Raw genomic sequence first — 21,379 nt, 5'->3', positions numbered from 1 at the left:
TGCTACAAAATATTTTGCAGGTTGTTGTGTATTTTCTTTCTGTTAAGTATGTATTTCTGGTTCGACTGAATTGCAGATAATGTTATTGCACCAAAAACCTCTCCAAGGCAGCAGCAGGAGGTGAGAATCTCCATGGTTGAGATAAGCCTCAGTGGGTAGTGTCATATGACTCAGGATCAAATCACAGAAGAAGTTGATTTGTATAGGACACAAGTGAAAACCAATGTGAAAAGTCATATTGTTTGCATGGATGTGTATTCATCATCTCCAAAATAATCACAAAATCCTTCTTATCTTTGTCCAATACATTGTTTGCAGAATGTTCAGCAACATCACCATATACATTGAATGGGACTACCCAGTCAGATCACAGCTGCTGCTTTCCACTGAGCAGAACCAATGGATCTACAGAGGCTTTGGTAATCTGATTTGCAGTACCTGAATGCTCCATTTTACCTATTTGAAAATGGATTGTAGCAGCCTTGTAGAAACAGCCTTCATCAGAGTAAAATCATATAATAAATGATGCACTTGTAACTGTTCTTTGGGCTTTTGGACATATCGTTTTCAGGGATAAAGTTATTGTTGTTGGACTGCCAGGCTGCTTTCAATGTAAGGGAACAGCATATTTTGTTTCAGCTTTCTGCAAGGTCTTTTTGGGATTGATTAAGTACTGTCTATCTCCATGATTTGTGTTTGAACTCCACCATTAAAAGATGTAAACAGTGTCGGGAGGCTCAGATATCAATTTGAAGCTCCCCCATTTTGCATGCACTTTTCAGACGGCCATAAATTCAGGCTATAATGTCTCAACCACGGAATGTTAAATCTGCTCATGTCTGTTCAGAGCACATTATCTGCCCATATCTGAATAATGTATTCATATTTGCTCACATTCCTAGCATTCCTACATGCCTGCTGGATGTTAAATTGCTAAAGACATTAGTAGATTCAGGTCCACCCTGAAAACTACGACTCACGTTCCATCCTCATTACTCCGGTAGAAAACCAAGAAGGGGTCCGACTTTCCAAAAAAGTCTTTTTTGTCCAACTTGTTGGCACACAGCTGCATTGTAGCAATATCCTGACAAAAAAGACAAGCAGTTGAAATTGAACATCAGTTATACAACAGCAATGTGTCTTCTTCAGGAAATGATTTCTTTGTGTTGAGTCACAGGTAAAGAGAATACAAACTAATTGACAGGTCAAAAACTCATGATGGAAATGCTAATGTGGATCAGAATCCTAAACACCTGCAGTCAGATCTACGACGGCGTATTAGGGCCACTGTCGAAAAAAAAGAAACGGAGCCGAGAGAGGTGGGCAATATTCTGAGATTAAAAGTCACAAATTTGCAACTTTAAAACTAGCAAATTTGCGAGTTTTAAAGTCGCAAATTTGCCACTTTAAAACTAGCAAATTTGCGAGTTTTAAAGTGTTTATTACGATGCTAACAACCTGCATTTATGCTAGCTAACTTTGCTTCCGAATGTCGCTTTTATCTTTCTAATTAATTCATCCCAACGTGTGACGCTTTGCTAAGGCCCTTAAGGTAATGGCTGTTGATGGTTATTGTTGGTTAATTTGATATGGGCCAAATTGTCATCTTATTTGTGTTTATTGAACAGGTAGTTTGCCTAAGCTAGCAGTAGCTTTCACTTGTTGTCATAGCAACGGCAAACATCCGGGTCAATTTACGTGATTACTTCCTCTATGACTGCTAGCTTAGCCAAACCACCCGATCAACAAACACACACATACCGTAAGATGACAATTTGGCCCATATAAAATGAACCAACACTAACCATCAAGAGCCATCACCCTAAGGACCTTAGCAAAGCATTGACACACGGGATGGATTAATTAGAAAGATAAAAGCTACATTCATGGGAAGAATGCCGGTTGTTAGCATCGTAATAAACTAGCAAATTTGCCACTTTAAAACTCGCAAATTTGCTAGTTTTAAAGTCGCAAATTTGCCACTTTAAAACTAGCAAATTTGTGACTTTTAATCTCAGAATATTGCCCACCTCTCTCGGCTCCGTTTTTTTTTTTTTTTTTTCGACAGTGGCCCTAATACCCCGTCGTACAGATCAGCTCAATGACCAGTAAATAAAAAGTGTGCGTGTGTGTGTGTGTACTGACCCTGCAGTTACTGAGCTCCTCTGCAGCAAAGATAATGACTCCACACTTCTTCCCTGGAATCCCACTGAGGGTGAAAGCAGAGCGACAGAGAGAAACATTGAGATGGATTGAGAGTCCAGGTAATTGATGCATATAATTATCAAGCAGATGTCATTCATAGCTGCAAGCTGTTATTGAGATAGTGACTGCCCTGCGCTTACTCTTTCGAAAATGGGTGCCACTTGGGCAAATTGATGTCAACATTTTAAGCAATTATTTCCTAACTTTTTTTTGCATTCACATTAAACCAAACAAGACTAGGTGAAACCTAATATATGGCTGGACCGTGTGTGGTCAATGTGCTGAATTGCAGAACATATGACATGGTTACGTTTCATAGATAAATGCACTTAAAAGACTAAAACTGTGTACTCAGATTTCAAGATGTTGAATTTGTTCTCATATTAAGCAAATATGTTTCATTGTATGGTAGTTCGTTCTGTAGTCAGTATTTCATTGGCCAAAAGTATTCTGGCTGGCTCTGATTTGACATTGTAACTAGGAAGCCGTGAGAAAAACGTGTATGTGATACAGCTCAACTTTTTTTACGATCCATAGTTCAATTTAGAGAAGAGGATACTGATCAGAGAACAACTTCACAAAATGTCCGAGTATGAAAATGAGGAAAACTAGGGGAAGTTGAAAATAATTAATTTTATGGCGACTATTGAACCACATACGAGCCTGAAATTCACACAAGCCTGAGGTGTAACTTTCAGCCAATTGTTGACCTCCTTTTTACATTGTTTCTCTGAGCTGTCAATCACAACAGAGCCAGCCGTTGAGCTGCATGTTAGGATGTTATTATTATAATGACAAGATGAGTTTTAGCTAACCTTGACAATTTTATTCTGTAACGCTTATTTAATATGGACAAAGCACATGGACAAAGCAAACTGTTACCAATTGGTAATGTGTTACCAATACACATTACCAAAAAGAACCATGACAATTTTTTCAATACTTTTAACAAGTTTCCTTAACTCATAACACAGTTACACAACATCCATCTGCTATGCATACTCATATTTCTTGTTCCTTTGACACACAATGCATCCAGTTTACACATTTAAAATGCTTGAACTTCTTTTACACACACGCTCAACGAAAATCAAAATAATGGAATTTTTTCTGCCAAATTTACAAATGCTTTCACACAGAATGTCAGAACAGATAACTTCCAACAACATATAGGCTATACAGCTGTTCATATTGTAGATTGAAACACAAATAATGTATATGCCCTGTATTTTTTCCATTGTTACTGAGAAACATATGATTGATGCAAATAGATCAATCACAGCTAATTCCCATCTAAGAAACACACACAGGTGTCTAGGTTCTTTCAATCACCTGACCATGGTATAAAAGAGGACCTCTTTGGGCTGACCTTATTTGGCAAATGTAGATTATAGCAACAAGAAAGCATGATAATAAGAAAAATGCCTACATGAGGGAGAGGAAGAAGAGTACCAGGATATGGGAGAGAAAGACAAGTATGAGGACAAGGGAGAGGAGTGTGAATGCATGGCCATTCACCAAGCCATGCAAAGCCAAGGAGAAGAGAAAAAAAAAGCTCTTTACTGGGATAGTCTCTAGATATTCTGAAGTATTTTTATTCATATTTTCCTGTATATGTCCCTCCTATATGCTAGACTGGAAGATGATATGTAATAAACATTAGGTAGGTACGTATACCCCCTCCTCTCAACGTATTTGTATTGTATTGTATTCGTATGTGTATGTGTGTGTGTGTGTGTGCGTGTGTGTGTGTATATATATATATATATATATATATATATATATATATATATATATATATATTTATTCTTATCTAATATGCTAATATAATCTAATATGTATTTTTTATATGTGCTTGTATATTTTGTAAATGTTATGTATATTGCCCAAACTAAGACAACAATCACAATAAAGATATATTCTATATCTAATGCCGGATAAACTGGCAGGAAAGTGAGGGGAAGACACAAACTGAATACTATAGGAGACGAGGCACAGGTGAGACACATTAAGGCAGGTACGTAATCAATCATGATGGAACAGACATGAGGGCGGGGAAGTCAAGACACCTGAAATGAGAAAAGAGGTTAGGGGATCGGAAATTACAAAATAAAACAGAAAATTAAAATCGAGAACACAATAACTATACTCTATATTGCCAAAAGTATTCACTCCCCCATCCAAATCATTTAAATCAGGTGTTCCAATCACTTCCATGGCCACAGGTGTATAAAAGCAGCACCTAGGCATGCAGACTGTTTCTACAAACGTGTGAAAGAATGGGTCACTCTCAGGAGCTCAGTGAATTCCAGCGTGGTACTGTGATAGGATGCCAACTGTGCAACAAGTCCAGTCGTGAAATGTCCTCACTCCTAAATATTCCAGTCAACTGTCAGTGGGATTATAACAAAGTGGAAGCGATTGGGAATGACAGCAACTCAGGCAAGAAGTAGTAGACCATGTAAAATGACGGAGCGAGGTCTGACTGCATTGTGCCACGTGTAAAGTTTGGTGGAGGGGATTATGGTGTGGGGTTGTTTTTCAGGAGCTGGGTTGGCCCCTTAGTTCCAGTGAAATGAACTCTGAATGTTGGACAATTCCATGCTCCCAACGTTGTGGAACAGTTTGGGGACGGCCCCTTCCTGTTCCAACATGACTGCACCAGTGCACAAAGCAAGGTCCATAAAGACACGGAGGAGAGAGTTTGGTGTGGATGAACTTGACTGGCCTGCACAGAGTCCGGCGCAGCAGGGGGAGGCGTCACAGATTCAGCTTGGCGCAGCGGAAGTTTCGTGGCAAAATGCCTCGCCGAGACTGCGCCGAAAGCTTGCCAGCTCCAACCTGGTCTACTCTTGGCGTAAGGCGAATTACAGCTGGCGGAGTGTCAGTTTGGCTCACCGGCGCGCAGTGAGCACACGTCACCAAGACCTCACAGGCAGGTTTCCACAGTTCCAGGCAAATTTAAATGCATGAATAATCAAAGCACTAAAGCACTTATGCAATAAATAATACAAGCACTATTTAATGCAACTAATTGATTCAACACGTGAATTATATCTATATAGATTGTCCCGTCACATCTGACGTCAGATCAAAGGCTGATGACACGCATAACGGAAACTCAGCCTGACTGAATTAACACAGCTGAAACTTGGACCTCTCGGACCAAAACATCTCCCTCTCTCTCTCCTGTTTTTCATATCTATCCACTGCTAATAAAATGCGTCTATGCCTGAAAAAATCTTTGCCGCGAGCTGGAACCAGAGTTGGGGCTGCAGCTGGTCTGAGCGGCACGCGAGGTCCCGGTGTCCCGCCGTTCTGGTGTTGGACGGGGAATCCGGTGCAGCTGTGGAGCGCAGATGAAGACGGTGATGATGATGATGAATGGCCCGGCCGGCTCGTCTATTATGTCTACTGCTGTGCGCCCTGACCCTGTTTTGTGATAGACATGCCTAAAATGTGCCTACAATTTCTATAGTGATATAATATTGGCATTATAATTATTATGACTATACGCACGCACAGCGCGCGATGCGCGTGGTGGGAGCGGCGGCGCTGCTTCTGTCATTGGGTTGTCAAGTGACGAAACTTCCACTGAACCTCCCCTAACGCATTATATCAACGAGGACTTTTCAGAAAAGGTCCGGCTTAGAAGGAAAGAGCTTCTCCCCCAGCTCAGAGAGGCACGTAACCAAGGTAACGTGGCCTACCTGAAATATGACCAGCTAGTGGTGCATCCCCCCCGCACTGCTCCAAGCACTTCCTAACTAAGCTGAATATTTAATACATTTATTTTAGTAACCTTTTTCTTTCTTGGTTATGAACACTTCACTCCGATCTCTACATTTACATTTACATTTAGGTCATTTAGCAGACGCTTTTGTCCAAAGCGACTTACAATAAGTACATTTGTCAAAAGAAGGAAACAAAGAAACCACGACGTATCATTGCCGATGCAGTAAGAGCTAAAAATAGAACAAGTGCTAGGTCCTCATCTGAGTAAAGTAGTACTTCAAGAGTAACAGTGCTACGATCCGAGTTTTTTTTTTTTTTTTTTTTTTTTGCGGGGGGGGGGGGGGGGGTCGAGGGAGGGTGTTAGTGGGTCATGCTATGTAGAGTCGAGGTGAAGTCTGAACAGGTGAGTCTTGAGCCTTTTTCGGAAGATGGCAAATGACTCTGCTGTCCTGACATTGGTCGGGAGTTCGTTCCACCACTGAGGCACCAGAACAGAGAAGAGTCTGGACTTTGCTGAGCGACATTTGTTTGATTTCAGCGATGGTGGTACCAGCCGGCCAGCTGAAGTAGAGGAGCGAAGTGCTCGCTTCGGGGCATGAGGTTTGACCAGTGTTTGAAGGTAGGCAGGTGCCGTTCCATTGATGGCCCTGAAGGCCAGTGTCATCGTCTTGAATTGGATGCGTGCTGCAACAGGGAGCCAGTGGAGGTCACGGAGGAGGGGGGTCACGTGGGAGAATTTGGGTAGATTGAAGATAAGGCGTGCTGCAGCGTTCTGGATACGCTGCAATGGTTTAATCGCATAGGCCGGGAGTCCGGCCAGGAGAGAGTTGCAGTAGTCAAGGCGGGAGATGACCAGTGCTTGGACCAAGAGCTGCGTTGCATCCTTTGTGAGGAAGGTCCGAATCCTGCGGATATTGTAGAGGGCAAATCTGCAGGATCGGGCCACAGCAGTGATGTTGGGGGTGCAGGATAGTTGGTCATCGAGGATTACACCCAGGTTCCTCGCAGTTGAGGAAGGAAATACTGTGATGCCCTCAACAGTGACCGACAGGTCCATGTGAGGGCAGTCTTTCCCTGGGATGAAGAGGAGTTCGGTTTTATTCAGGTTAAGCTTGAGGTGATGTGCAGTTGTCCAGACAGAGATGTCAGCCAGACAGTCCGAGATGCGAGTTGCAATGTGAGCGTCAGAGGACGGGGGAAAAGAGAGGAACAGCTGGGTGTCATCAGCGTAGCAATGGTAGGAGAATCCATGCGATGTGATAACAGAACCTAGTGATCTGGTGTATAGTGAGAACAGAAGCGGTCCTAATACTGAGCCTTGAGGGACACCCGTGTCCAGAGAGCAGGGTTTGGACATAGAGCCATTCCATGTGACCTGAAAGGTGCGGTTTGTCAGGTATGATGTAAACCAGGTGAGAGCAGAGTCGGTTATGCCAAGTTCAGCCAGAGTGGAGAGGAGAATTTGGTGGTTGACTGTGTCGAATGCAGCAGATAGGTCAAGGAGAATGAGAACGGAGGAGTTGGATGATGTTTTGGCGTCTCGCAGGGACTCGGTCACAGTGAGGAGGGCCGTCTCAGTGGAGTGGGCAGTCCTGAATCCTGATTGGTTAGGGTCTAGGAGGTTCTTCCGCAAGAGATAGGATGACAGTTGGTTGTAGGCAGCACGTTCCAAGGTTTTAGAGAGGAATGAAAGAAGAGATACAGGTCTGTAGCTTTGGATGTCAGTAGCGTCAAGGGTGGGTTTTTTCAGGAGAGGCTTCACGATAGCGGTCTTAAAATCCGCTGGAATGACACCTGAGGTCTATAAGTACTAGCTGCTCTCATGAAGATAAATATCTTCTTCCCCTCTCTGATGCTGACCCTGATGCTAACTGCAATGTTTTTAAACAAGGCCCCTTACCCTGCTCTTATTTTTCTGAGGACTCCTTAAAGTCTCTCTGTGTGGATAAAAAGATTGCTAATGACAACTGTTTTTCTTTGTTTCACCTTAATATTCGTAGTTTACCTAAACATTTTGATAGTTTTATCGATTATCTTGGTATGCTGCCAGTTGATTTTTCAGTTATAGGCTTGACTGAAACATGGCTGAATAGCCAAAAAGTTTCTATGTTTCCCATGAGTAATTATAATCACTATTCCTGTTTCAGACCTGTGCATTGTGGAGGAGGTGTATCTCTCTTTGTTAAGGAGGACATCAAATCCTCCCTTCGAAATGATCTTGTTATGATGGTGGGAGATGAAGCAGAGGCTGTTTTTTTAGAGCTTGTTGAGCCTTCTTCTAACAAGGTCTTTATTATTGGATGCATTTATAGACCACCTAATTCTAATATCAATCGTTTTATTGACAGCTTTTATTCTACCCTCAGTAAGATTACCACTGAAATAAAAACTTGCTATATTATGGGTGATTTTAATATTAATCTCCTAAATAATCAGTCATCTCAATTTATTAATCATCTCAATGCTGCATCTTTCTTCTCCCTCATAACAAAGGCTACCAGAATCACTGCCTCAAATGAAACACTGATTGACAATATATTTACTAATTCCTATTGTGCCGCGGGGATACCTGGCATTTTGTTCTGTGACTTATCTGACCACCTTCCTGTGTTTTATCTCGAGCCCATAAATGGGAAATCAAATTCATCTACTAGACCTGGTGACATTTTCCTCCGTAAATTTAATAATAGTAATATGAGTAGGTTCATTGATAGATTATCCATTGTTAGTTGGTCTGAAGTTGTAAATGAAAATGAAACTCAAATGGCTTATGACATCTTCCATGCTATATATTTTGAGATCTTTGATGATGCTTTTCCACTTCAAAGAACTAAAAATAAATTAAATAATCCAAGTAAATCCTGGTTAACCAACGGGCTGAAACGGTCTATTGCCAAGAAGCACAAACTCTACCGTGACTATCTCACCAATCCCACGCCATTATTTCTGAATCGGTATACAATTTTCAGAAATAAATTGAATCACCTGCTGAGAATAGCAAAACGTCAGTTTTATGAATTTAAATTTACTGAATCTCAGAATAACATGAAGAACACATGGAGGACTATCAATGAACTTATTCATAAAAAAAACTGACAGGATTGTACAAAGGGAGTTCAAAGGAATTAATAAAGCTCTCTCAGATCCCCTTGAGATAGCTAATGAATTCAATAATTTCTTTGTTTCTATTGGTCCTTCACTCGCAGTCAAGATTCCACAGACCCAACTATCCACTTCAGGGATTAAGTGCCCCTTTTCTTCTTTTGCATTTTGCCCCATCACTGAGATTGAGCTCATTGACGTTGTAAACAAAATGAAACTATCTGCACCAGGTCATGATGAATTGAAATCCTCAATACTCAAAACAAGTCTTCCATATGTCATTAAACCTCTTCTTCATATTTTTAATCTCTCCCTCGAAACTGGTATATTTCCTGCTCAGTTTAAATGGGCTAAAGTCATTCCTCTCTTCAAAGCTGATGATCCCTCAATATTTTCTAATTATAGACCGATATCTATTCTACCATGTTTTTCCAAAGTATTAGAAAAATTAGTTTATAATCGTTTGTTTAAATACCTTAATGACAATAACATTTTATATGACCATCAGTACGGGTTCAGAGAGAATCATTCCACCTCTATGGCCCTCACCCGACTTGTAGATAATATTACCAAGGCTACCGATAATAAAGAATTAACACTTGGAGTATTTCTTGATCTATCGAAAGCCTTCGATACGGTCAATCATGATATTTTATTACAGAAACTTTCTCTTTATGGTTTATGCAGCTCAAATCTGTTATGGTTCAAAAGCTATTTGTCTGATAGAAGGCAATTTGTTTCCTGGAATAATTCTTCATCTGACTTAAAGTTGCTTTCATGTGGTTTGCCCCAAGGATCAATCTTGGGCCCTTTACTGTTTCTTATTTATGTAAATGACCTACACATGTCATCAACTAAAGCATATTTTATTCTGTTTGCAGATGACTCCAATATTTTTTTATCTGGTAGGAATGGACCTAAATTAATATCAGAAATTAACACAGAATTGTGTAAAGTTGACTTATGGTTTAAGGCAAACAAATTGTCACTTAATATAAAGAAAAGCTTGTATATGTTATTTACTCCGAGAAGTCTACACTCAACAAACTCTCTTCCTAATGTTTATATTGACAACAACATCCTGGAAAGGGTCACGTTAACAAAATTCTTAGGTATCTTAATTGATGAAAATCTTACTTGGAAGAGTCATATTCTGTCTATTTCTAACAAGATTGCTAAGAATATTGGAGTTATCAGAAGAATACGTCATCTCCTGCCTGGTAAAATCGTGATTAATTTATATTATACGATGATCTATCCTTTCATTTCATATTGTAATATTATTTGGGCAAGCACTTTCAAGAGCTCTCTCAACTGTATTCTCATTTTACAAAAGCGATTCATCAAAATGATAACATTTTCTAGCAGATTTACTAGATCCACACCTCTGTTTCAATCTCTGAGTATTCTTCCTGTTTTTGCTGTAAATACTTTTCAAATATGTATTTTTGTTTATCAATCTATTCACAAGTTACTTCCAATTTGTTTCCAAGCTGTATTTCAGTTCAATTCCCAGATTCATAATTTCAACACTAGATCAGCAAATAATCTTCATCCCACCTTTTTTAAGTCTACTTTCTCTCAGTTCTCAATCAGATTTAGAGGTCCGCATTTTTGGAATGCATTACCAATCCACCTTAGAAACTGCACAAGCATAAATTCATTTAAGAAACAAATAATTCACTTTCTATTGGCCCAATTGAGCAATGCATAATTCCACATACTTTTTACATCACTTTTGTTTTTCTCTCTCTCTTTTTCTAATTGTTTTGTTTTTCACATGACGGTAAACTGAATTTATGCTGAATGTTTATCTTTATACATTTATGTTGAATGCTTATCTTAACAAATGTATGTCAAATGTTTATGCTGAATTTTCACACAATATTGATTTTCTCTTTTTTAATTGTTTTATGTTGTTTTTTCATTCTGTAAATTAAATTTATGTTGAATGTTTGTCTTTTGGAGGACCACTTGACAAGCCCTTAGGGGTTTTTTTGGTTTCTCCAGCACATTTGCTTTATCTACTGTATACTTTGTATGTCTCTTGTCGTTGTCGTTCCACTTTTTTAATATGCTGTTTTATACATCTTTTATGTGCTAAATAAAAATACAATACAAATACAATTAAAGGTGAGGAGAGGAGCTCATTTGATTGGTGAATATCTGAATCGGCTGTATTAATCCCAGTCCACGCCTTGTCTCCTCCTCGTCTCCCACTCACGCCTTCTTTCCTCCCTTTCCCACTTGCGCGGGTAGGAGTGACGGGAGGCGTGCCTGCGCTAGCCTGCGCGGTGCACGAAACTTGCAAAGTCCAGGCGGACACACCCCATCGGCGTGGCGCAGGTGCGCTGCGCGCCGACTACGCCTGGTCTACGAAACTAGGGCCCTATGGATTAAGAATCACTTAAGTTCATATGTGATTCAGGCAGGTAAGCGAATACTTTTGGCAGTATAGTGTATATAACAGAACTTAAGAAGCAGACAGGTTTGTTGACTAAACAGGCTCTGCACTGAAGACACTTGCTGAGATGCACTCATCGCTCGGGTTGCTGCACATTAGTAGGAGAATGCATGGAAAATGGAAAATACATGTTTGTAACCCTAACTCTTCTCCCGTGTCAGCATGCGTTCTCTGGCTTCCTCCCACAGCTCAAAGCCATCCAGGTCAATTGATGACTCTTAATTGGCTTAAAGGTGAGAATGTTAGTTTTCCTAGCGAATCCTAAAATTGCTTTACAAGGAAGGGAAATGAAAAAAAAATACTTGAAGGAACATTTTTCACAAAGTCTTCCTCATAAAACAATGTTTTAATAAGGTATTTGAAAGCAGATGTAAATCAATAATGTATTCAGGAGCAAGGCCAATTAGTGCTCTCAGTAGTATTTTAAAATCAACAAGCCAGTGTACAAGTGTGTAATTGCCCCTATTCAGTTTTCTTGCAAAATAGCATCCTTCAAGGTAAAACAATGGCCCTCAATTTAAATTGCCCGTAGGTGTGAATATGAGTGTGAATGGTTGTCTCTATTGTTATGTCCATGGGACATATGAGTGTGTGTGTGTGTGTATGTGGGCATGTAATTAACCCTCCCTGCCAGAGGGAGGTGCTGCTCTGTTTTCTCCCTCCTTGATTTTGCAGGTAGCGATGGTGATTGGCCAAGAAATGATGGGGCCATCTTTAAAAGGATGCCTGCTGCAGCTGTCTCCCTCTCTCTGCCTTTGTCCTGATTCCCTGCAGTCCTGTGTTGTGATCAATCAAGAGTGTTGTTCAAGTGTGAACCATTGTTGATAGTTTTGTGTTAAAGATAGTCCTTTGTTTATTTGAGGCAGTCCTGGCAGGTAGGGGTGAGTAGCCATTTTTGTTTGGACACCTTTTGTTTTCTCCTGTTTATTTGTGAGGGAGGCAGGTAAGATTCCTGTATTTTCTTTGACTAGTTAATTTTCGATAGGTAAGCCAGTTTGCAAGAGATGTTTTGGTTGTTATTTTGGCCTTACTCACCCTGAAGTTTAAACTGCCTTGTTTTGGAAATAAATTTATGTTGGACTGCCCATTCGTGTCTTGGTCTTTGGGAGTTTGGGAAAGGGGAAAGCAGCTTTTATGTCACGCTCAGGTACCCCCTAGGCCGGGGCATAACACTATGTATAGTCTGGCGACCTGTCCAGGGTTGACCCCGCCTTTCCCAAAGTCAGCTGGGATCGGCCCCAGCCCCCCGTGACCCTGAACATCAAGTAGCAGAAATTTTACTGGCAATGCTGTGAAATTTCAACTTCAGGATGGCACAAAATGGAAAGTCAGAGGGGTCATTAAAGTCTTAGAGAATTATCCTCTGAGTCCCAACAGTTGTACCAATCCACTGAGTAAGGCTCCAAGTAATCAGGGGATCACTAAAGCTGTCCTCTTTCCACTATGAATATTTGTACAACATTTCAATGACATCCAACCAATAGTCTTGGCCAACAGACTGACACTGCCATCCCTGGAACGATTCCACTAGCACGGCAAAAAATCCAATACTGTCACAATGCTGTCCATCCTCATGGTTCATGCCTAATCACCGCTGGAATGTTCCTGTGTCTCAGTGACCCCAAGAACTATTCCAGCGGGAGTATATGCTCCTGGTAAGGTCACCCATGCTAATCAGGTCAAAGGGTAGAGGTCAGACAAAACGTCTGAGAGGTTGAAATGGGGCCAGTCTCAATGAACGAAGCAAAGCTTGCAGAAGAAAATAAAGAGGACATGACATCGGTGTAGTCAATGGTAGATGCAGGCATGGAAACTCTCACACAGCAGAAAATATATATTTTGTGTTAAGCTGACAATTTTAATGTTTTCTCTGCCAAAATCTATAATCAGTATGTGCCTTTTTCTATCAGCTACACAGCAGAAACCAACTGTTCCCAATTATGCACCTTGCCCTCTTACTCCACCCGCACATCTCGCAGCGAAATCCAGACAGAAACGATATGACGCAGGCTGGTTTCCTGTCAACATCACAGTCTCTAAGTCGAGTATCCACGTCATCAGTCTACAACTTGGCAACCGACAGCATTTGGGATCATTAATAGGTGTGTGTGTTCTCCTTAACCAAAATCAATTCAAGTTTGAAAATAAATTTGGTGTGTGGTTGTATGGGTGTCCATATAACAAGCTACCTATTTTTCTTTCCACAAATAATTTTGGAGCATTATACTTTTACTGCCTCGGCTAATAGCCCCCTTGGTTACCATGGCAACACACAGGTAAGCAGAAAGGACTGCTTAGTTAGCCACGCAGCATGAAGTCCATTTCTGAAACTGTTGACCTATAAAAATATACACCCACCATGAAGAGGCGGCTGTCAGAACCACATATGTTGTTATGTGTGTTTGAAGACAGCAAATGGAGCGAAAAAAAGAGCAAATGCAGAACAAAATAAATAAATAACACAAGTTGTATTTAATATACAGGGTTTGTGTTGTCTTTGTTCAAGCTTTTTTATTTATATCTGTGTGTGTGTGTCTCACAGTTTGTAGAGTCTTCTAAATGACACATTTTGAAGCACATCCTGTGTAGAAAGGATAACGTTTTGTAAAGTAAACACAAATCTGTCTGTCTTTCATTCCCTGCATCTATCTCGTCTATTGCACCAACCCCCTCTTCCAATTTCATCATACCATCTTTTTTTTTTTTTTTTTCCTTTATTATTTTAATGTGAGACAATACAATGAACCACCGAGTGATACAAGACATACTTGAGAACACAAGACATAAACAGTCACATATTAAAAAAAAACAAAAAAAAACGTAAAAATCAATAAATAAAATAAAATTAAATTAAATTAAATAAGATAAAGCTAGCAGCAGCAGTGCAAAATTAAATATTTCCTGTGCTTATTCAGTCACTTTTCAAATTCATACCCCTATACATATTACTCTAGACCATTCTTCTTTCAAGTATATTTCTAATGGGGACCATTCCCTTACAAAAACCTCAAGCATGCCTCTTAATACATGTGATAATCTCTCCAGTGGCAAGATACACATACATTTTTCATACCACATTGTAATATCAGGAGGATCTTCGTCTAACCATTTTTGTAATATTGTGAGGCGTGCAGCATACAAAACAACTCTAAGAATGTACCTGTACCTACGATCACAATTGGCATCTAGTCCCAATACAAAATGGCATGGATTTAGAGGAATTTCAAACCTAAAAGTTTTCTTAATCTCGTTTTGGATCGATAGCCAGAAACTTTTGATTTTTGGACATGACCACATTAGATGACCATACGTGCCGCAGTTATTTTTACATTTCACACATAATGATGAGCACGTAGGATCATATTTACATCGAATAGCAGGGGTAACATGCAGTCTGTGTATAATCTTATATTGAGTCTCGTAGGATTTATTAGAACATGTAATTTTCTTTGCGTTCAACAAGATCTTTTTCCACATCCCCTCATCCATATGGGATCCAAAATCATCCTCCCAGGAAGTTTTACTGTTAATAGTTGGGATGTTAACAAACATTTTAGAGTAAATATAACTTAAAACTTTCTTCTTTAAAGAAGAAGCCTTTAATAGTTTCTTTTCAAGTGGATTCACATTCAAGCCACTCATATATGTTGGTATAGAATGGATATAGCTCCTAAGCTGTAAATAACGAAAAAATTGTGTTTGAGGGAGATGGAATTCAGTCCTAAGTTGAGAGAAAGATTTTAAAATCCCATTTGAGAAGAGATCTTGTATTTGAAAGATACCTGCATCATTCAATGTTTTAAAACCCACATCTAAGGAAGACAGTTCAAAATCAGGATTGCAAACAATAGGCGCCAAAACAGAGAATTGGTTTTTAATCCCAAAGTGTCTACGTACTTGATTCCATGTTTTAAGGGTATTTCTAACAATAAAATTATCTTGTATTCCCTGTACTGAAATTGCATTATTTATAAAGGGCATATCCGATAGAACCGGTTCACATCCAATATTTTCCAAATCCAGAAAGGTGGAATTAGCATCATTATTTAACCATTCAGTAATGTATCTTATTTGTGAAGCCCAGTGATAATACATTATATTTGGCAATGCTAACCCCCCTTTGTCCCTTGGTAACTGCAGTTTCTCCAATTTTAATCTTGGGCGCTTACCCTTCCATACAAATTTACTTATCAAAGTATGTAATGATTTAAAAAACTTAACTGGAATGTAATTGGGTAGCATCTGCAATGGATATAATAGTCTGGGTAAGACATTCATTTTAATAATGGCAACTCTGCCAAGTAGTGATATTAACAAAGGGCTCCATCTTTGAAGATTTTTTCGAATTTCATTTATAGAATGAAAGTTAAGATGGTATGATGAAATGAAATTCATCATATCATCTTAACTTTCATCTTTTCTATATCCGTCACATTATTTGTTGCCTTTAGGTCAATCACTTCCCCTTAATTTCATTTAAATGTTTTCACCCTTCACGCACCTCCCTTTTGCTTTTATCATCCCTGTACCTCCCTCCCTACATCCCCCCTTGTTTCTCCTCCTGGGCTTTACTGTATCTGATCAGAAGCTCCAGACAGCTGTCTACTGCCTGCAGGCAGCCATCAGAGACACTGGCCATATGGGTGGAATAATGATTGCGCTCTGTTTCTCTCTCATTGTGCTGTTTCCCCTTTTCATTTTGAGCCTGAAACACGTTGTGTCCAGCCAATCCCTTTGGTTCCTTTAATTCACTTCTCGCTTCATTTTTCGGGGCGTCAGGAGCCAAACTGCTCGTCTTATGGTGGAGAGGTGGGCAGAGGGGTGTAGGTATTTTTGTGACAAAGCTATGGACACAAGGTCTATCAAGCGACAATTAGGGAATAATATGACAGTTACCCAACCCTGCTGTATTGTTTGGTTTATTTGTGCTTTTGTTTTAAATTCAAAACATTTGTCTTTTAAGAGAATTGAGGCCAGCAGATATTTTTGTCTTGGGTATTTTAGGATTTGTGTATGCATGGCAGAGAACACTTCAGATATAAAAAGAATGAAAGAAAAGGAAGCATTTGTTGGGATTATGGGAAATAAAATGCCATCTCCACTGGGAGTGGGGGTTCAGTGGGACAGTGGCTCACCACCAAGAACAGAAGAATAGGAGAATGTTGTACTAAACAGACTTGTGTATGTCTCCATTGTACTGTTAGCATGTTTGTTATGTAAAGTCTTCACGTGTATGGTGTGTAGTTACAGTGACGGCAATGTTCTAGCCCAAGACAAATTTCCCACACACGGGACAATAAATTAAATCTCATCTTATTTCCAATTTATATGTTTCATTGTCTGTTTCAGCACAGTTGAAAACGTACAGAATATGCCACATTTTTTTACTTCTAACATTTTTTCAACAAGTTTTTTTTATGAACAAATTACTATTTATAATGTGAACAAGGTCACTAAGCCTCTTACTTTTGCAATCAGTGTTGTTTCCATCCACAGCAGGCAGCTTTTTTCAGTGAAAGATTTATGATAAACACCACTGTATGCTACTTGCTCAGCACCAAATGGCAACTATAGCAGGAGGGGGACATAGTGAGGTGTTTAGCAATGAGCCATCATTTAAAGGCAGGAGTTGGTGAGTATGTATGTTCATGCAGTCTGCGGACAAGAAAATGTCCCATTATAGCTTCCCCAGCCTCACTTCAACATCTGGTGGCAAATACTTGAAGTTTCTATAATTCATCACATTTCACCTTTTTTTGTGACATAGGAGACAGAGAGGCTGAAATAGCTGATTTTAGAAGCACATACTTCTTCATTTGTAAAAAGATAAAAAAGATTCAAAATATAATTTGAAAAGTTGATGCATCCTGTCACATATTTTGCTATTTTAACTTGCACATTCACTTGTTTTATTAAAATGTAGTTAGTTTAAATTTCAGCATTCGGACAGTATTTTTCTCCTGCCATCTGAACCGTGTGGGAGGATAGGATCCCCCTTTGTTAGTGTCTCTCAGTTCCATTGTCCCCATTAATCACAGAATAAGTCATTACAGAATCCTTCAGAGGTCTTATTGTATGTAACCGTTCACTTATGTCACTTTTCTCCTTTCTCTCCTCAAGGTGAATTATTTCTATTAATGGATACAGTGATACATAAATGGTCCTCATTTATATAGTGCTTTTATCCAAAGTGCACCCATTCATACACACATTCACACATTCACACACCGACGGCGGAGTCAACCACGCAGGGCGACAGCCAGCTCGTCAGGAGCAATTAGGGTGAGGCGTCTTGCTCAGGGACACCAGGCACTCAGCTAGGAGGAGCCGGGGATCGAACCGCCAATCGTTACCAGCCAACCCGCTCTACCTCCTGAGCTAATCCCCCCACATAACATGATAAATCACATGGACGTTTTGGCAGGTTTGAGATGAGCTTGAGCAATCATCTGTAAAAGTCAGTACAATTAAATCAAAGGGGCATGTGGGAGAAAAAAATCTATAAATCTCTTCTATGTTGCCAACATGTGTGTGTGACAGAGTTTGATGGATAAAGAAGACAAACTAAAGGCTTAACAAGTAACATGAACCAAGTTGTGTAAACATTAGGGAGTAGATGTCTCCCTAACTTATTTTCCTTCATTCTTATGTCAGGTTTAATGGCAAATTTTGGATCTGTTGTCTGTGTGTCTACATAACTCTGTCTCTTATGACATGATGTTCCAATACAGCTAAACTACACTCTCAATTATGTTTCCAGGAAAAATTAACAAAACAAAACATGCTACAAAACTAAACAGTTCGTTTTAGACAACAAAACTATTTGTTTCTAACAGGACACGGATATTTTGACCCATCCCACCACGCAGACCTGAGGGGTATTCCATCAAACTCGCTAAGCGCAAAGCCGGGCTAATTTCGATAAGCCTCGCTACCTTTAGCGAGAGTTGCGTTCCATCAACGTGACTTGAGGCACTCTCCGCTAAGTAACCATGGGAATTTATCCGACCAAACTAGCCTGCCCCGGGGCAGGCTAACCATCAGGCTTACTTTAGCGGGGGTTTCAGAGAAGTCCGTCTGTCGGAAACAACTGTACCAGCAGAAGGTTCCGCCAAGCCTAGTCCTCGTGATTTCGTCACGTCAAAGACCAAAAATGATCAAAATTACATATATGAAGTACAAACAGACTATATTTTCATCAAGCGTCTAAGAATACAAGCTTGCAATTAAAAAAATATGACTAAATAATTTATTTAGTTTAATACCGACTGGCCATATGATTTTCCAAAACCCCCAGTTGGGTGAGTGGTGATGCACCTGCCCTCGAAGGCGGGCATTGCAGGTTCACATCCCGGCGAGGACATCGCATGTGTGTTTTTTTTTTTTTTGCCTGTATAATTGTATTTAGATCAGAGAATTAGACCAACATTTTACCTTAACTATGATAAATTTGTCATACAATTTCCCCAGAACCCAAATATAACTTGCAAAAACATGATAGACATAAAGATGGTATTATTAATAGCATGTTATAGATCCCAATGACAAAGGCATTGCTGCATGCAATTTTCAGCCACATAAATTCCTTTCAGGTGAGTTCATTAATAGGTTCATTGAATGTGTTCATTGAATTGTTGAGATAAATGAGTTGGTCAATGTAGATGCATTTACTAGGCCTATCTAAAAAAAAAAGAGAGAAAGAGAGAGAGAGAGAGAGAGAGAGAAAGAGAGAGAGAGAGTTCCGGCCAAAGAAATAAATTTCACAACGTTCCATAGACGGGAATTGAACCGTCACCTGCCGCGTGTAAAGCCGGCGCATTACCTCTACACTATTCTCATGTTTGTGGAGTTGTTGTCAGTGTTATATTAGAGCATGTTACTCTTAACGGTACTTCCGTATTTAATCGCTCGGCAATTCTTGCCCAAGCAGCCTCGCGATTTTTATTTATCACTACAGTATTCCCTTTTTTGGTTATGATGGGTTTGTACTGCTCGTACAGTTCCATCAATAATTTTTGCTCTGGTCTTTTCTGCCATTTTCTCGATGATTCGACATTCACGGTTCTGGTCTGGCTTCATATCCCGTGAACGGCGTAACACAAGACAACTTTAACCTGGCTTGAATTAGACTCAACAAGGCGCGGCTGAAATGCGTTAATGGAACCGGTTTAACCGCAAGTGGAAGTTGGCGTTAGTTCTAACCAGGCTTAACCAGGAAAGCGCCAATTTAATTAGCGAGTTTGGTGGAATACCCCTCTGGTCCCTACGTGGACTTGTTGGTAACCAATAAGTAATACGTCAAAAAGAAAGGACAAAATAAGTTTCCTTTGGAATGCGTGGGAATATCATTTTAAGGACACTAGGCTGGTCAACAGACATCTTGAAGCCAAAATGTAAAATACTTTATTACCCTCTCCCTCCACTCATGTTATTGTTTTCTCTTCGCCCCTCGCTCACTAGCACTGTGGCATTTGGGCAGCACTGCGACATTTGGGCTGTCGGACCATAACGGACTCATTGTTTGGTCTGTTTAAGGATGATAATCTCTCTAAAACATGCCAAAAGTGATGTTGGAAGGGGACAGCTGCAGGGCAATACACTGGCCCATAGCTGACTCGACTCATCACCATGTCCAGCTGAAGTGATTCATCTACTGTGCTGCCATTAAAAAAAGAACCCTCTACAAACTAAGATGGACTTGCTACCAAGTATTTAATTATATGTAGAACTGTCAATGTGGGACTTAACCTCCACGAGTTACGCCAAAAGAACATTGCAAAATAGGTGACTGGCAAACTAAGACAAGACCTAGAAAAAATATCAAATGCAAATGGTTTGAGTTTGGAAAACTTGTGACCTTGCAAACAGTAGTGAAAAATACTCTTTACTCAAGGTCCACTTTTTTGATAGCCTTGAACCCCTTTTCACAGCATAGTTTGGTTAGTTGTCATGTAGATACCAGAGACAGCTGCCCACCCTTTTGCTGTGCGTAACAGTAAGATGTGGTTGAAAGCTCTGACGAAAGTGAGTAAGGGTGCACTCACACTAGGGACAGTTGATCCATGCCGTGCCAGGGCCCGATTGTCCCTGCTCCCCTTTACCCTGCGGGCTTGCATTGACCCTGATTGCCTCTTGTCGATATGTCATCACATGTAATATGACACACGTATGGCTTTACGTAGTTTCCAAGAAGCACTGTCTCAAAGTCATCACAATAGAGAACACAGATACCTGACTGCAACTTTACTGACAAGTGACGTCTGTACATATTTCTAGTAAAAAAATGTCCTGTACAGTATTTTCATTCAGAAATCTTCTCGATAGCGGGGGGCGATCTGAGTTGAGCACTGAGCAATAATAAGAGGAATGGCCTATTGCTTAGAGCCTACGTCATGTCCACATTATCTAACCATGCATGTGCTCGTGCATGAATCAGTCCATGCCGAAACAGCACCTCTTCTAATCATGCCGGGGCCGAGAAAGCGTACCATTCTTAAGCACAGAACACAGCACTCACACTAGCCAAACAATCCGTACTTTAGGCTCAATCAATGGGCACGAATGTGCCTAGTGTGAGTGCACCCTAAATGGACCTTAAGTTGAGAGATAGATATTGTATCCATGTGAGTGGTACAGGGCCGGTCCACTATTTTTTTCAAGACTGAACTATCTCAACAGCTATTGTGTGGATTACCATTCATTTTGTCAACACATTTGCATGGTCTCCAGATTATTACTTGACTTCACTTTGACTATCCATTGAGTCTGCCTCTAGCCAGCATCAGATCAAAGTGTAATATCTTTAAGATAAATTTACTTCATATTTCGTGCAGATATTCCTGGATCCTGAACCCCAATGGTTTTGGTCATCTC

At 40.1% G+C, this 21,379-nt stretch overlaps 2 protein-coding genes across 3 annotated transcripts in view; both read right to left on the bottom strand.

The window, feature by feature from the left end:
- The window catches only part of plxnb1a (plexin b1a), a 259,098-nt gene that overhangs the window by 28,073 nt on the left and 209,646 nt on the right, over nt 1–21,379 (bottom strand). The gene's annotated exons all lie outside the window — the stretch shown is intronic.
- LOC311017200 (copine-9-like) overlaps nt 1–21,379 on the bottom strand; it is a 78,988-nt gene that overhangs the window by 53,929 nt on the left and 3,680 nt on the right. For both annotated transcript variants that reach the window (XM_084015413.1, XM_084015414.1), the window contains exons 2-3: nt 2,146–2,209; nt 981–1,084 (exon numbers count right to left, since the gene is read on the bottom strand). In XM_084015413.1, the coding sequence (XP_083871539.1) occupies nt 981–1,072 (92 nt within the window). In that variant the 5' untranslated portion in view covers nt 1,073–1,084; nt 2,146–2,209. The remainder of the gene's footprint in view (nt 1–980; nt 1,085–2,145; nt 2,210–21,379) is intronic.

Source organism: Eutrigla gurnardus, assembly GCF_963514095.1.
Source record: "Eutrigla gurnardus genome assembly, chromosome: 8".
Taxonomy (NCBI): domain Eukaryota; kingdom Metazoa; phylum Chordata; class Actinopteri; order Perciformes; family Triglidae; genus Eutrigla; species Eutrigla gurnardus.
The sequence above is the reverse complement of the archived record's forward strand: the minus strand, read 5'-3'. Positions and strand labels throughout refer to the sequence as shown.